General features: G+C 43.2%; 4 protein-coding genes across 6 annotated transcripts; 2 read left to right on the top strand and 2 right to left on the bottom strand.

Annotated features, from left to right (window-relative positions):
• The first annotated feature begins 2,923 nt into the window (after positions 1-2,923).
• Positions 2,924-5,043, top strand: LOC131884475 (uncharacterized). Its single transcript, XM_059232270.1, has 5 exons — positions 2,924-3,137; positions 3,194-3,280; positions 3,947-4,316; positions 4,396-4,561; positions 4,648-5,043. The coding sequence occupies exons 1-5, from the start codon at positions 3,081-3,083 to the stop codon at positions 4,877-4,879; spliced, it is 912 nt and encodes a 303-aa protein (XP_059088253.1). The 5' UTR covers positions 2,924-3,080; the 3' UTR covers positions 4,880-5,043.
• Positions 4,973-6,885, bottom strand: LOC131884474 (SET domain-containing protein SmydA-8-like). The gene is made up of 2 exons (XM_059232269.1): positions 6,013-6,885; positions 4,973-5,938 (listed from the first exon to the last, which is right to left on the bottom strand). Exons 1-2 carry the CDS (start codon positions 6,531-6,533, stop codon positions 5,041-5,043), a joined length of 1,419 nt encoding a protein of 472 aa, XP_059088252.1. The 5' UTR covers positions 6,534-6,885; the 3' UTR covers positions 4,973-5,040.
• Positions 6,886-7,863: 978 nt separating this feature from the next.
• LOC131884473 (uncharacterized) lies at positions 7,864-9,990 on the bottom strand. Of its 3 annotated transcripts, none has more exons than XM_059232265.1 (2): positions 9,498-9,990; positions 7,864-9,218 (listed from the first exon to the last, which is right to left on the bottom strand). In XM_059232265.1, the coding sequence occupies exons 1-2, from the start codon at positions 9,756-9,758 to the stop codon at positions 7,947-7,949; spliced, it is 1,533 nt and encodes a 510-aa protein (XP_059088248.1). In that variant the 5' UTR covers positions 9,759-9,990; the 3' UTR covers positions 7,864-7,946. The 3 variants fall into 3 exon arrangements, with proteins under 3 accessions (XP_059088248.1, XP_059088249.1, XP_059088250.1); XM_059232266.1 differs by having other exon boundaries at positions 7,864-9,158; positions 9,456-9,987; XM_059232267.1 differs by having other exon boundaries at positions 7,864-9,158; positions 9,498-9,980.
• A 2,459-nt stretch (positions 9,991-12,449) lies between these two features.
• LOC131885838 (lipoamide acyltransferase component of branched-chain alpha-keto acid dehydrogenase complex, mitochondrial-like) lies at positions 12,450-15,018 on the top strand. Its single transcript, XM_059234016.1, has 2 exons — positions 12,450-13,126; positions 13,775-15,018. Exons 1-2 carry the CDS (start codon positions 12,812-12,814, stop codon positions 14,969-14,971), a joined length of 1,512 nt encoding a protein of 503 aa, XP_059089999.1. The 5' UTR covers positions 12,450-12,811; the 3' UTR covers positions 14,972-15,018.
• Positions 15,019-15,297: the final 279 nt, after the last annotated feature.

The following is a 15,297-nucleotide window of genomic DNA, read 5'->3' as shown; positions in this document are numbered from 1 at the left end:
CAAAGATTTTAGCAATTTGTCCGAAGGTTTTTCCAAAGACTTCACTAGTTTCTCGAAATATTTGTCCAAAGAGTTCACTAGCTTGCCCAGGGATTTCAAAGATCTCAAAACGGATATTTCTCAACTCTCTACAGTGTAGCAGAAAGTTAAAGGATCAACCTCGGCCACCCTAAATAGGGGGCTTCTTGAACTAACAACACCGGTGGAAGATGTAGAGTTAGCTTTTAGGCAAATCATGGATGAAAAGAGCCCTCGAAGGGGCAATAAGACAACGTGTTATGAACACAATTAACATACGTCTCACCCCAAAAGTAAGTTCCTACCTGATGCATTGTTTGACATTTTGCTATTGTTTTTTTTTTCAATTTGAAGTCTGATATGGTTTCTTTGATTAAAAGCCATCTTTCAAAAAGAAGTGATTATGAAGTAGACATTCATCCCAGATAGCCTTTGACATGATCGTGATGTAAGTTGTGCTGTTCGCTGTTTTTTTAGAGCAAAAGTTAACAGTTTTTTTACTTAAAAATCGGCAAAATTGGCAGGAAGATGAAGATTTTTTAGAAGTCGGGAACGAAATAGTAGGTTTTTTTAACGAAAAAAATATTTAAGATATATTGCGCCTTTTTTGGCCGAGAAAAAAAGTAATTTGCTTTTGTTCCGATGTGAATGCAAATCCCCGTTGTCATTTCTAATCGCAGAGTTCATGACTGCAGTTTTTCTTGGACAGCCTTGGCCCGTAGATTGTAGCATGTTTCCAAGTTGACCCGGTCCGCTCTATTTATGTTAGGTTTGCAATAGCTCTGAAAACAAGATTAAAAACATTTTGATTGAATCAACTACGAGGTTCATCAGCCATGGTGTGTGCAAACCTTGTAATACGCTTGGAAAATGCTAGATTTTTCGACAGTTACAAATCTTATTCAACAAATGGAAAGGTATGTGTTGGTTGCTTTTATAGACTACATTAATTTTAAAAGGAAGCTCATTTCCATGATAGTCTGGGTGAATATCAAAATCTAGTGGAATTCGAATTCGAGAAAAAGTTAGATTTTTTGCCAACAGTATGGACAATAAAATTAAATCATGAGAGAAAAATTCAGCTGCAATTTTCGCACATTTCCAAAATTAATTTTCTCTCTCTGTCTCTGTACCTTTCTGACAACAGAGATATTTCAGAATCGGGAACAAGCCTTCAAAAAATCCAATGTTAATGTCATATGAGGAATTTATGACCGAGGCCGAGGCGTTCGTCGCATCCAACTCAAACTGGCATGTGCAAGCATTTGATGCCTCGGGACTCATTTGTGGGTTAAGGCGAACCAGTTTATTGAAGAACGTCAATTTGGACTTGCATCTTCTGTACTCGCCCTCGTACCAAAGTCCCGTCCTGATGTTCAAACCCGCCTACCTGAGTGGCCAACCACTGTCTTCGAGCGAGATCCAAGACTTGTTCTCGCTCAAAGAGGAAACCTTTCACGCCCTCATGACGCAAGAACTGCATCCAATGCTGAATCTGCCATATTGGACGGTGCATACTTGTAACGTCTCGGAAATTTGCCAAGCCCCCGGAACCGAAAGCCGTCCTCCGGGTCAATTCATAACTATGTGGCTCTCCATATTCATGAACATCCTGTGTTTACCACCTTCCCAATTAATGTGACCACTCATTGCAATAATGTATTCAAAATGCCAACTTTGATAATGACATAAATGTATTTCGAGATTGATGAGACGGTGCAAATATTGCAAGGATTTACCAGTTCAACGTGTACGTACCGCTAAGATCATTCCGGAAACGATTCCAACGAATTAAGTGCGACTTGATCGGGTCCGAGAAGATGTAAGAGGCGTTGCTTTGTACTCTGGTAAATACTGATTGGTAACTTCAGCACCACTGGCACTGTATGAATAATTCGCCAACGGAGGTGGAGTTACCTTCAGTAAGTGAGTAGTTGGCGGACAGAACAACCAAGTCCTTCCGTCCCAATGATCTGATCTGAAGGAGGATGGAGAGAAGGCAGATTAGGATATTGTCCAATGGTGATCTGTCCCCTTGCAATGCATGCGAGCGACTGAAATTTGCAAGGCTCGATCGATTGTGAGGATGGCATCGGAATGGTTTTAAACAGCCACACTTTGACGTCCAGTAGGCGGCAGTGATGTGCCATTTTGACGTTTGGCTGCATGCATGCATCCGCCAAAAAACCAAGAACGTCGTTCGTCGTACTTTGGTTGCACTTGCAGATTTGCAGTTGCAAGTGCACCAACGCCAGCAACAATATCCGTGGAGTGCAGTTGTGCACTTGCTCGCCGTTCATGAGTACGCCATTTTGGTGGAAGGGCGATTGGTGTTCAAGGACAAGTTATGTAATAATAGCCTCAGTGGAGGATGGTTGGAGAATACCTGTTTCCCGCCGAGCCAAAACGCATCTTTGTTAATGTTGCGAGTGCAAATGTGCAGAGTTCGAACAAAAGTGAGAGGGGTTTCTGCCAACACTACAACCAACCAACCAACCAACCTAACCCGCAAGCAATGACGTCAACTTTTTTGTTGCTTAGCCAAATAAAATGAATTTAGAGGCCAGTTTTCGATGTGTCTTTTTCCTGGTCTATCAAGGATTTTATCAAGCTCCATGAACAAAGCCCTAGCCTGGCAATGAACAAACACATAATCATCAGCTCGGAAAGTACAGATCTGAAGCGCGAAACTCTAATTACATAACCATGCCCTTTGAGATAACCAGAATTTATGATCTTCATTACGCGCCCTTCTTTTTTTAAGTCGACACAATTCTCACGATGACCCACCTACCTACATTCAATCTAGGTCTCATCCCGAATTTCCGAAAGAAAAGATTATCCAAAGACAAATGTTTTCAAAGGATCTCATGGTCCCGCTCATAATTGAATCTCCCGCCATTGTCGGCCCCTTCTTTCGGCGGCGTCCAACGGGAATTTTCCTTCTCTCGCTACAACACCGTTTTTTTTCAAGAATCCCGGGAAAAAGTAGAGTAGTGAGAGGAACGAAAAATTTCCGTCCATCCAAATCCGTCCTAATCCACGTCGATCTTGGATCACTCATGAATTTTTCGTATCAAGGGTCCACTCTGGACTATTGGGGGCGTCATTCGACTTACGTAAGGTGATTTGGCCTATTGGATTGGGCCGAGATTATATTTTTGCACACATTTAGGACCATGGATCGGTTTATCATGAGGAGGCTCCACCCACCTCACAAGTGGAATCGCCTTCAACATCGCCTTGGTGGAGTTTAGATGAGGTATTCAGTATGATTTGGAAGAAGTGATTTTCTTACATTAAGATGCATCATCAATTATTTTTGAGGTTAATGTTTAAAGGTAAGAAAGCTGAAATCTATTAATAAGAAGGAATGGTCTCAACCACGGATGATAGTTCTTTATTGACACCAATGTGAAACACTTGAGATGGCAATATTATTGAGGCTGAAGAGTCCTTTCTTTAAAACGTCTTTGCTTTTGGTTATGATGTCCTTTGTTTTGTTATATTGTCTTCATGTTATTTGATCGGTAAGCAGAGTAAAAATATGCGGCTAAGAGTAGAAATATAACCACCAATCCTCGGCAATTGATTGCAGTTAGAGTTCTTGTGCATACCGTGCATTTAGAGAAATATATTTGAAAGACCTGAATTTGAAGTCATTGTTCAATTTTCGCTTTCATCTCCGAGTTTATAGGCCAAGATATATATTACGCAACATATTTAATCCTTCTAAGTCTTTCATCATTGAAACTTGTCGTCCAGCTAATAAATAAGATGTTTCTGGTGCCCACATTTAGGCTCACATATACTGCAATCATGACCACTTACTCAAATTGATATAATAAACAAATAATTTTTTTGGTAACAATTTGTACATGCCGCCCAATGATCATTACTGGGACATTATATCTACTCCAATTTTCAGGATGACGATCTGAAGGGATGTGTGGAAAAGTCAGGATACATCTCTGTCCGACTTCGCCACGGAATTCATTTGAGCATCACCTCCAATCAAGGTGTTGAAGTGGTGAACACCAAGCAAAATGTCTCCTTGGCTTTGAGTTCGTGTGGAACTCAAATGGCCATGGTGCATCCTTACGGCAGGATACTACAATACAACACTAGGATCGAGATTGAAACCGTGAATGAGGTGTCCGTGAAAAACGCCAAAATCTGGCCCAGAGGGGTCAGCTTCACGGCAGATAATTGCTCAATGATCTATCTACTTGATGCGGCTGGGGCCCGGACCACCACGGACACCTTTCATGACCTCCATAGCACGGACATCACGAATGGTAACTGACTGTGGAAGCTGTCATTTGTTAGCAAATGATGTCAATTGGACTCGTCACGAGCTTGTTCTTTCTGTTGTAGGTGTTCTAACGAGGTCGTGGTATGCTTCTTTTCAAAGCAAGCCAGATGTTGTGAACGATTGCTTGGTTGCGTTGAACAAATCCCGCCACTGGGTTGACGATGAAGGAAACGACTTTTTGAAGATCAACGGTGTTCTTATCAAGCAAACACGTGATGGATACGTCAGGTAAATTACAGATCTGGTTCAAAGCTAAGGATAAATTACATATGTTGATGATTTCAATACAGGTCATTCATTTTTTTAATCTTTAGTGTTGAGCGCAAAAACGGGTTGGAGGTGTTCGACCTCCGAACCTCTCCCAATAACGGGACGGTTAGATTTCAAAGCTCGTTCCTTTACGTAACTGGATCGATGGGCAAAGAGGCCCATGTTTTTGTTAAATCCAAAGAGAGGCGGATCCACTATAACGGAGCCTCATTTGTGGTGAGAAATGGTGGCCACTCTGCCGGATTTAACGAGTTCGGAGTGCTTAAGATTTGGTAGTTGTTCAAACTCAAGTCATCGTCTTAGAACCGAATTATTCTTTGGTAAAAGATCAACTTGACCACATTTGTAAGAAAAGAAAGATCCAAAAACTGTTTTGAATGAACTGAAATTTACTCGTGTTAATGCATCTGGATCTAGAATACAACAAGGATGAAGTCTCATTTACTGAGGGCTATGGCCAATTTGGTTTGGACTAAACACTCTTTTTGGGTTATTTTGCCCTGTGCTCTTAATTCCGATAACAGTTTTACCTTGGTTCTGGCCATGTTGCACTTTATGTTTTGTAAAAGACGAGTGTTGCCTTTATCAACATGATCAAGCACACTGATAACATCATGACTGAGTTCATCGACTAACTGCAAGTCCTCTAAAGATTGACTACGCGATCCATTCATGATGAAATCAAATTTTAGCTTCACTGTTTGGTGATAGTTGTGGTGGAAGGCCTTGTTCAAAGTGGCTAGTGCCAGTTTCAATTGTTTCGAGTCCCTAGTGTCCACTTGGGCTATGATATCCCGGGCAATCTTGTCCAATTTGATTATGTATTCTTCGGACACATCTGGACAATCCTGCTCCAAACAATTCCATGAGGAGTGAAGATCGAGTGGCACTTTCGGGACTAGGGGCTTGTGGCAAGTTTTGCACAATGGACTTGAGATGTAACTTCCCAGATCTGTGGGATCTTGGCATCTTTGACAGGAGCAATCAAAGTGCCACTTGGTCTTCAGAGTGCTCCTCAAAGCCAGTCGGTGTTCCAAAGTTCGAGTATAACGAATGGTCAACTCTTCTCCACTTAAAATGTGTCTCTGCGCCCGAAAGCCAAACTTGTCTCCAAATTGAGTGAGTCGATCAAGGTTGGGATAGCAAGAATGGGACATCAATGAAATCGTTGGGTAAAATGCGTAAGCATTGGCATCTCTATACCCAATGGCGTTGGTTTGCAGAACCCCGTAGGCATGGGCCAATTCGTCTGAAGTCACCCAATCCAAGCCGCACTTGTCTCTGATGAGACATTCAATGCCTCTCAGCAACTCGGCTTGCAAGCGATCTTCTCTTCTAAAAGTAAACGTGATAGCACATCAAAAATTTTACCCATAAAGTACGAAGATCTATCAGTCATTACGCATTACCTTGTCTCTTCGTGTCCCATCAAATTGGCAACTATTTCTGATGCAACCAACGACTTTTTCTTGGCCAACAATATTCGAAGAACTCCGATACAAGAGCACAAGAATTGCCGCTTGGCCTGATCCGGAGTTAGGGATAACCGGCTCAAGTATACACATTCATCCACATGATTCGCCCCAGTTTGACACGATTCCCCACAAAGTGGGACCGAGCATTCGGAGCAGACCGTCGGCGTTTCTTTATCCTGAAGATTGGTCAAACATACATAACACACGGATCCATCCTCTGGAGCTAGAACAAGTGCCTCGTCGAAGATAACGAGATCGCCTTCCTTGATATCCCGTGACGCGATCAAAAATCGACCCACGATTGCCGAGGTTTGAACGCGAAAGGGAAGACACGTTTTCGACCCCTTGGATCGATGCAACTCGAAATGTGTGGAACAAGAGGACACTGTCGAGCACAATTCGCAAGGTGTTAGATCGTCTGTGGTCCAACAGAAAAAGCAACTATCGGTGCTCATATTGTTTGATCTTGTCCCTTTGACTGCGGTACTTTGTTAATTCATTCTAGACGACAATCACGGGCGTCCGACCTACGACCCAGGTCCTAAACTACTGCCTACATACGACGGGGTTGCTCAAGGGATTGAGGGTGAACTCTTTCCACTCATCTCGAGGGGAACGACGCAATGAGCAGATAATTTCCTTTCTCGAAAGAAAAAGCCTAAAAAGCTTCCGACCTGAGGAGCCTGACGGGTGTCCTCCTCGGTTCTTCCCTATGAAGCTTGGACCCGCCTTTCTCTTCACTCACTGAGTAGTCACCTGTGCTGTCTTACACTTCTCTCATTGCCTTTGCCATCCAAAATGAGAGGAGCATTTTAATCTTCCCTGCTTTGAGCGAAAACGTCACGTTGCGCCTCAATATCGTGTAGGCCAGATTGTCGAAGAACAATGGCAAGCACACGAGTACATACAGATGAACAGGAAAATGAAATTAAAGAAATAAGGGCGGATGCCTAGAGCTTATTACCTTCGAATTTTGATGAAAAAGTATTGAATCATGATTATGCTAGAAGTAGATTGATTAGTTAAGACTCAACTAACGCGTGTGTCTGGAGGACGACTTTCTTGGTTTTGGTGATTACGGATTGGCTCAAAACCATGACATCATTCTCTGAGGTTTTCGAATGTGTCTCTAAGATTGGCGATGGGACACGCACCTTGCATTATTTGAGTCAAGGTCTCAAAATAAACTGTCGATTTGATATCGATATTTTCAAAATTATTTTGAAAAACTCAAAAAGTGATGGCTAAAATTTATTGTGCATGCTTTTTTCAATGGTTTAAAAATAACAAAAATATTAGGCCTCATGTCATTATACTCAAAACATCCACCATCCCCAAAGTGTATTCTAATAGAAGTGTCACGAGTTTCCGAGATGAGAGGACAGAGGCTTGTGCCAAAAAATCCTTTTAGTAATGCCCTGAATACCCGTCGGCCAACGACTTCTAATTCTTCCATTCCATCGCTCCCTGTATTTAAGTGACATTCTTGGGGCGGCGTCTCGAGTTCCAGTTGAAATTCTATTACATGTCCAACTAAAAGGCGATTCTCTACATGAAATATATTAGAAAGACAATGACGATTTTCTCTCATACACTTCTCTCTAGCAAATTTTCGTTTCATCTTTTTTTCTCAGCGACGCTACCCTAAAGGGCAAATGCATTGGCACTGAAGGCGTTGCTAATGAATTCCTTTCCGTGCTTACAGCCTCCATGATGACCTCATTCAGGAACATCTTTTGACAGATTACCGTCGTGACAACCTCTGCACAACAAGGAGAAAAAGAATTATTCTAAGAAGACATCTTAATTTCATCTTTCAATGGGCAGAGGGTAAATAATGCCGGTCAATTTTAGGTTATGGCAGACGCCTAATAAGCTATCATGGTGGAACGAGACAATTCGAAAATTGTGAAGGGTTCGGGAAAAGCACTTGGCCACAAAATTGGATAGTAATCCAAATGATCGAGCTTGACTTTTCCGAAGAGAATCACTATGACAAGTGTGCCAAGGACAAGGATGGCAATAGGTAAGAGGTATTGCCAAGGGTCTTGACAAACTGGGGTGGAGCCTCTTTCGACGGTGATGTGAGTCAATGCCCGTGTTTCTTGGGTGTCTTCGTCGTCGGAGGGTTTTTCACAAAACGGCGACTTTCCGCCAACGCCCATTTCTTTGATCTCGTCTCCAATGGATTCTCTGGGCATGGAGACGAGTCGCTTTTCAAAAGGGGTAGAGAAAAACTTGGGTCCGATGGACCTCCGATTGATGTGATACCACAATCCATCGTCAGTCACTCCACCCTCGAAAACCGAGTCGGCATCAACTTCCGGACTTTCGGCGATCTTAGCACTCACTCCTTCCAATGTGGCTCTTCGGAGTTCATCATCCATCTTACTCAGACTCGCTCGTAAGCTCTCGATTTCAGCGGTCTTGATCTCAGTTTCTTCCATGGCCTTCATGACTTTCCTTTCGCACGCTAGAAGGAGATTGCGGAGCTTGTCCAACTCTTGAGTTTTCTCCTGGTTGGTCTCCCGAAGCACTTCGGCTTCGTGTTTCAGTTTCTCCGTCACACCAACGGCGTCATTGGTGTTTTTGCGAGCCAGCGTCAAGGCATCTTGAGCGCCTCCCAACTCCGTTTGAAGTCGATGATTCTCTTGTAATAGATCGCGGATCTTGTCGTGATTGCTCTCCAAGAGTCCCCTCAGATCAGAACATCTCTCTTCCTTGGCCATGGAGAGACTTTTGAGTTCCTCGTATTCCAGCTGATACTTGCTGGCCACGTCTAAACTGGCCAGAGTGGCTTCCAGGCGGGCCTTCAAGGTCTGATTCTCGGTCTGAAGTTGGCTACACAAGTCGTCAGAGGTGGAATATTGGCGTTGCAATGAGGTCTTCTCATCCGAGAGCTTCTGGAGAGCTCGTTTCAACACTTGAATTTCCCCGCTCAATTCGGTCATATTCGGGTCGATTTTGGAGGAGCACAGAGCCAAGGGACCATCGCTCTCCGAGGACCCAGCAAAATCCGACTGATTTAGTAATCCGAAGGAAGATTGGTGGGCGGGATCATTTTCCTGGTCTTGGTCGATCTGCAAACGATCTAAACATGCAGTCTTCATTCTATTTGACTCCATTAACGATGAATAACACTAGAACAACACTGGTGTTCTAGTAGGCTCCTAACTCTCAGGTCCATCAACCCAGAGACGGCAAAAATAGCTGGCTATGGGATAGTTCTATGTAGTATTCGTGGCAACATTATTCTCTACCAACTCTTTGCCGATCCCTAAAACTTAACCTAAAACGATCAAAATGATCCTCAAAGTTCAATAATATTATCTCACACATTCGAGTCCATGACTAGCCAACTAATTCGCGAGATCTACCTGGCAATTGCAATTAACAGTTCTCCAGTTCTCCATCATCACCTGATCTTGCCTGACTTTGAGAGCCCAAGCTTGCGTGATGGCGATGAAGGTGGCGCAATCAATGAAGGCATTGTCCCGCTGCGGGTCCAAGCCCAAGCTGAGATCCTCCAAGGCCCATTTGTCAATTTGCGACGTCTGGGCGTAGCCTTGAATGGTGCGCACCAAATCTTGGGCGTGAACTTGTCCAGTCCGGTAGGTATCACACTCGTGGAAGAAGGCACGCAACTCTTGGGCCGGAATCGAAGCTTGTTCCTGTCCCATGGTGCAGGCAGGGGCGGGTGATTGTCCTGGGATCTCAATTTAACGTAGAACTAATTGGCAGAAGGTCACCCCCGTTCAACTAGTTGATCCAATGGTCTCCAAACCTCAGGGATGCCAATACCGGGATGGTTCGGAGCTGGTTATCAAGTCAACCAGTAGGATGAGGCCAAGATTGGTGTGGAATCATGGGTGAGATCGCCCCAGACTGAGACAGATACATTCTGTTCGTTATAACGATTTCCCTATCAAGTTTGAAATCCTGTCATAGTACATTTTGGTGTTACGGTGCATGTGGCCATAGGTGGGCATGGATAACTGGAGGGTGTGTTGGTTGTGTTGTGGAGAAGTCATTTCAAGCATGATGCCAATAGAGGCAATAGAAATGGCTAAAGGTATGACAACTTTCATTTTCAAGGTTTTTTATGACAAGTGGGGACTTCAGCCTGTGGCCAACAAAAAACAAATGTAGAAACCAATGATGACCATAACAAGATTGAATATAGCAATCTATCACATTCGTCCAACTCAAATTTCTTTGCTCTGAAGCATGGGTGATGTTATGCTGACTTTGGATTTACACCACCCACAGTTAGTGGTTTCTATTTTAGTCAAGAAATGTGTGATGCTCAGTTACACTTTGGAACTTTTTCCTCAGGATTTATTTGATCTTGCATAAATTCAACATAGAAAAGCTGTAAGTAATATCAATTTGATTGCATGAGAATCAAGTAACATAACAAATTGCAATGAAATACCAAATCAGTGAGACCTGAAAACAGGAAATCCAATAACAACTGAACAACTCAAGTTAGATTACAACTCAACTCAATAGACAGCTTGACCAGGTACAATAGTACTAAAACTAAGAATAAAACCAAGCAAAGTTTTCTTGGTTGAAAAGATGCAAGATTTTTATTTAACTAATTAGAAATCAATTGCCATAGCAAGAGCAGAATAAACAAATATTCATTTAGATTGATGATCAATTGATCAAAACATGAAATGAGTAAATCCAAAGAAAGAAGGGGCCACTTGCTGAATAATAGTAAATATGGTTTATTCATAGATATTTTTACATAGTAAGTAAGGGGTTCTAGGACAACTCTGCACATATGACAGCACAACCCAGCAGACAGCTTGACTTAATGCACTAATAACAAACTTAGAAACTAAACGTTTATGTAGAATAAATTCATATTTACAGGACAAATTGAGTATTGTGCCTAATGATTATAGGATTAGAAAAAAAGATGAGCCATTCAAAACTCAAATAGTCTTGTCCTGGATTGAAACAAAAGCTAATGTATATTAAAGAAGAGTAACTATGTGTCTTACAGCAAAGATCAATATTATTTCAAGCATAAAGTAAGATCAAGCAATATGTTTCCAACTTGTTTTCCACACTTGATTTATATCTAAATAGGTATGGAATAATTTGCCTTTTTTATTTGATTCAGTTGATTGGTTGGTTTGAGTGTTCCTCTTGGTTGAGCTGAGCTGTCCTCTAGATCCATAGTTTCAGCTGTCACCTGAACCAAATCAACCAAATATTTTATTGTAAAACTTTTACATATTGTACATATGAAATACATATCTTTTAGTCAAAAAAGATTTTTTGTTCCAAAATTTAAAACCATGTGAGTCCCTTAATATGATTTCTTTTTGCCTTTTACTTTCCCTGCATGAAAGAAAATCTTCAAATGCTGTTGGTATTCAATTTAAAATTTATGTTTTGGGACATTGACGTAGGGAAGAATATCTTTTTTGGATGTTCCTGACCACTATCTGAACCCAATGAAGGTAATAAAGGCCAAGTCAAAAGTGAAAAAAATTGCATACAAAAACTTTTCCCAATATTTTGAAAATCCAATTTTAACTTTAGGAAATTGTTAGTAACACACAAGGTAAGAAATAAGTTTTTATGGACTTTGAAGTAAGTTCACGTATGTGAAGGGTTTAAATTTTTTTTTCAAAATGCAATGTTAGATGAACAATTTTACCACAACTAAATGAAATGAAACTTTTTTTTGTTAACAAAGAGAGCAACCTCAAAAATATGTTCTAACCTCTGGACACAGCTAATGTTACGTAACTAATGGAATTGAATTCATTGGCATCAAGCTGACAATATTTATAGAATCATCCAATCAATCTGAAAAAAATGCACAAACCAGGAAATGTTCAAGGTGAGTCAAATCCATTAAAAATGTCTTTTCATCAAACAGGCCCAAAAAAGCCAAAACTAATTAGCTTTTAAAAGAAACAACTAAAAAAAGCATGGCAGTTAATGATCCTGAGCAAAGTCTTGCAAAGGGGGACTTGTTAATAAATCCTTTTTCCATTTTTTTGTTATTTTGAATCATACAAAATTCAAGTTCCATATCATTTGGAATCAAGCATCTTTAAAAGAACTGCAAAAATAACTGAAGTGAGGAAAAAACAATGATATACATTTGCTATTTCATTTCTAAAGAAATCAATGTGCGATATGGTTAAAAAGAGTTTGAGCGGAATATATTTTAAGACATTTCTTTACGACTTTTGGCCCATCTATGTTGCACACTACCAACATTATAAATCTATACGGTAATGGTAATTTGAAGAGACATTCCGTTTTCGGAGCGTCATCGTTATATCACTTCCTTCCCCTTTGAGTGTGATCATTCCCTGGGACGGGTCCATCTTTTGTTCCATCCGTCCCTCTCCTCAATCTTGTGCAACCCTGTTTGACGTCAACATTTTACAGCTGTGCCCACGTCCCATTCAGCTGCATTCACACTACACATTTCACACACACAAACATACATACATACACAGATACACAAATACATCATCATCTGGCTCGATCCTGCATCCTGCCGAGGATTACTTCAAACAGACAGAGGGTCCTATTCCTACTACACTCGCCAGTCGACCCAGCCCTCGCACCCGTTGTCCGCCCCCTTACTTCTCACTCTCCGCTATCCACGTCGTGGTGAGTGGATCCGATCATCGGTGGAGGGTCCTGGTTGAGCTCGGGCTAAGGAGGAGGCGGCGGCGGAACAGGGTCCATCATGAGCAAGCTCTGCCATCTGAGAGGTTGGTCGGGCTCTTGGTGGCGTGGCGGGACTCGTTCATTCACGGCGAATGCCCGTCCCGCGCTCGCGCGTCCCCTTGGGCGGGGCACGCTCACTCTTGGGGGTTCTGTGGGCGCGCTGAAACGAGTTAGTCCGGTGTCTGCCACTTGGGGGCGGTCATGGCTGCATACGAGCGGGCCGCATTTGGATGTGGTGCAGTTTCATTTGTCGGATATCGGGGAAGGCATCAAGGAGGTCACCATCAAGGAATGGTTCGTCCAACCGGGCGACACGGTGGCTCAATTCGATCAGGTGCGGGCGGGCAGACCGTGACTCGAAGAGTCAATTTTCTTCCCAATTGGACAGCTTTAAGGTTATGCGGTTCGATATCTTGTCTAATTAGACGCGGCTAGGAACGGGATTTTTTTATGTATGAGATTCCAATCATGTACCAGTAAATCCGTTCAAAAATCGAATTTGATCTTGAAATGTCATGGGCACTGATTGACAGATTTTGGATATAATATCCTCCGGTTTTTGATGGAGTCGCATTCTATCGTCTAATCCTAAATATCCTGACATTCAATGCTGCGGCACTAATCTAATTTTCACTCAAGATACGTAGTATACGGCACTAAAATACAAATCAATTCAATGCCCATAATCTGTAGAGTCGATATGTTTTGTGGAGAGCGAAGTAAACTTTAAGGATTTAACATATTTTCCTGTCGTTATACTGCGTTGTACGATTTAAGTTTGGCGGGATTGAAATCAAAATTCATTCTCATCATTTAGATAGGATTTTTTTCAGTCACAAGACGGCTGGTTCACTGGGCCTTTAGCGGGCACCTCCTCCTGCGTTGAATCTAAATGCCCACAGCATTCGATAGTATCAGCATAAATACGAGTATGAATTCTTTTGGCTACCGATCAATTTTGAGTGGATCCGTTTGTTTCCAGATTTGCGAAGTTCAGTCGGACAAGGCATCAGTCACGATCACGTCCCGGTTTGATGGCGTCATTAGGAAGCTCTACCACGATGTGGATGGTGTGGCACAGACCGGTGACCCATTGGTGGATATCGAGGTTGATGGACCGCCGGGTGAAGAGTTGGGCTCCCAAACCGAGGTCCAAGAGACCGAGGCCATTCATATGGGCGAACGTGAGACGCTCGTCAAGCCGGAGACACGCGTCCTCGCCACCCCCGCTGTACGCCGAATAGCATCCGAGCACAGCTTGAATTTGGCCGACATCGCGGGCACGGGTAAAGCTGGTCGGGTCTTGAAAGAGGACGTGATTAGGTTCATGGAGGAAGGCCCGCCCACTCCCCCGCCAGTTCCCGCGAGTCCCGTGTCTTCCGTTCGATCGACGCCTCCTCAACCTACCTCTACTCCCGCCACTAAACCCACCCCACCCATGGCACCACCCACTCCCAGAAGAGTCGTGGGAGCCGATGAGAAAGTCACTCGACCTATGGACGTGATTACTAAGGCCATGACGAAGGCCATGACTCAAGCCCTCGAGGTCCCGCATTTCGGTTACAAAGATGAGATCGATATGAGCGCCCTCGTGAATCTCCGCCAAGAGCTCAAGCGAAGCCGCGACCCCTTGCTCCAGAAGTTGTCCTTCATGCCATTTATGATCAAGGCCGCCTCGTTGGCCTTGCACGACTACCCGAACCTCAATGCCAGTGTGGATGTGGAGAACAGCACTATTATTCAAAACCTCTCCCACAACATTGCCGTGGCCATGGACACACCCATGGGCCTGATCGTGCCTAACATCAAAAAAGTCCAAGACCTCACTTTGCTGGAGGTGGCCGGTGAATTGCTTCGACTTCAGGAACTCGCCTCGGCGGGTAAATTGGGGTCCGAGGACCTCAAGGGCGGCACTTTCACATTGTCAAATATCGGCAGCATTGGAGGCACGTACGCCATCCCGGTGATTAACCCGCCACAAGTGGCCATTGGTGCTATTGGCAAAATCCAGGTTCTCCCTCGGTTTAACGCCCAAGGGGAGGTGATTCCGGCCCACATCATGTGCATCAGTTGGTCAGCGGATCACCGGATCGTGGACGGAGCAGCTATGGCACGATTTAGTAATAAGTGGAAGGCATGCCTCGAAAACCCATCGTTAATGACATTATATATGAAATAATAAGTGCCCCTTCACCTCCAATCACGAATAGAGAACGAACATTGTTACGATCGAGTCACAGTCAGGTCACATTGAAATTCTTGAGATACTTGTCGCCGTATTCGATTGACCATGGCATCCAGTTCGTCCGGTAGATTGGGGTCGTTGAGATATGAGCCCAAGGGATCCGACGATTTCTCTTTTTCGCACAGCAAGGTGTAGCGTAACTTAATGGATTTGTATTCACTCTCGAATTTTTCGACTTCTTCCTGGGATAGCTTCTTCACTCCAGTCTCATGCAGTCCCAAGGACATGCCTAACTTGGTGTGGAGAAGCGAGAGCTGCTT

The sequence above is a fragment of the Tigriopus californicus genome, chromosome 8 (genome assembly GCF_007210705.1).
Source record: "Tigriopus californicus strain San Diego chromosome 8, Tcal_SD_v2.1, whole genome shotgun sequence".
Classification (NCBI taxonomy): Eukaryota; Metazoa; Arthropoda; class Copepoda; order Harpacticoida; family Harpacticidae; genus Tigriopus; species Tigriopus californicus.
Note: the sequence above shows the minus strand (reverse complement) of the source record. Positions and strands in the feature narration are given on the sequence as shown.

What these genes read in the sequence shown, in the direction of transcription:
- LOC131885838 (XM_059234016.1), top strand. Translation starts at nt 12,812, where the DNA reads ATGAGCAAGCTCTGCCATCTGAGAGGTTGGTCGGGCTCTTGGTGGCGT. An exon ending in CGGTGGCTCAATTCGATCAG is followed by an intron (nt 13,127 to 13,774) that starts GTGCGGGCGGGC and finishes GTTTGTTTCCAG; the next exon opens with ATTTGCGAAGTTCAGTCGGA.
- LOC131884473 (XM_059232265.1), bottom strand. Translation starts at nt 9,758, where the DNA reads ATGGGACAGGAACAAGCTTCGATTCCGGCCCAAGAGTTGCGTGCCTTC. An exon ending in TCAAAGTCAGGCAAGATCAG is followed by an intron (nt 9,219 to 9,497) that starts GTGATGATGGAG and finishes GTGTTGTTCTAG; the next exon opens with TGTTATTCATCGTTAATGGA.
- LOC131884474 (XM_059232269.1), bottom strand. Translation starts at nt 6,533, where the DNA reads ATGAGCACCGATAGTTGCTTTTTCTGTTGGACCACAGACGATCTAACA. An exon ending in ATGGGACACGAAGAGACAAG is followed by an intron (nt 5,939 to 6,012) that starts GTAATGCGTAAT and finishes GTTTACTTTTAG; the next exon opens with AAGAGAAGATCGCTTGCAAG.
- LOC131884475 (XM_059232270.1), top strand. Translation starts at nt 3,081, where the DNA reads ATGAATTTTTCGTATCAAGGGTCCACTCTGGACTATTGGGGGCGTCAT. An exon ending in CTTGGTGGAGTTTAGATGAG is followed by an intron (nt 3,281 to 3,946) that starts GTATTCAGTATG and finishes TCCAATTTTCAG; the next exon opens with GATGACGATCTGAAGGGATG. An exon ending in ACACGTGATGGATACGTCAG is followed by an intron (nt 4,562 to 4,647) that starts GTAAATTACAGA and finishes TTTAATCTTTAG; the next exon opens with TGTTGAGCGCAAAAACGGGT.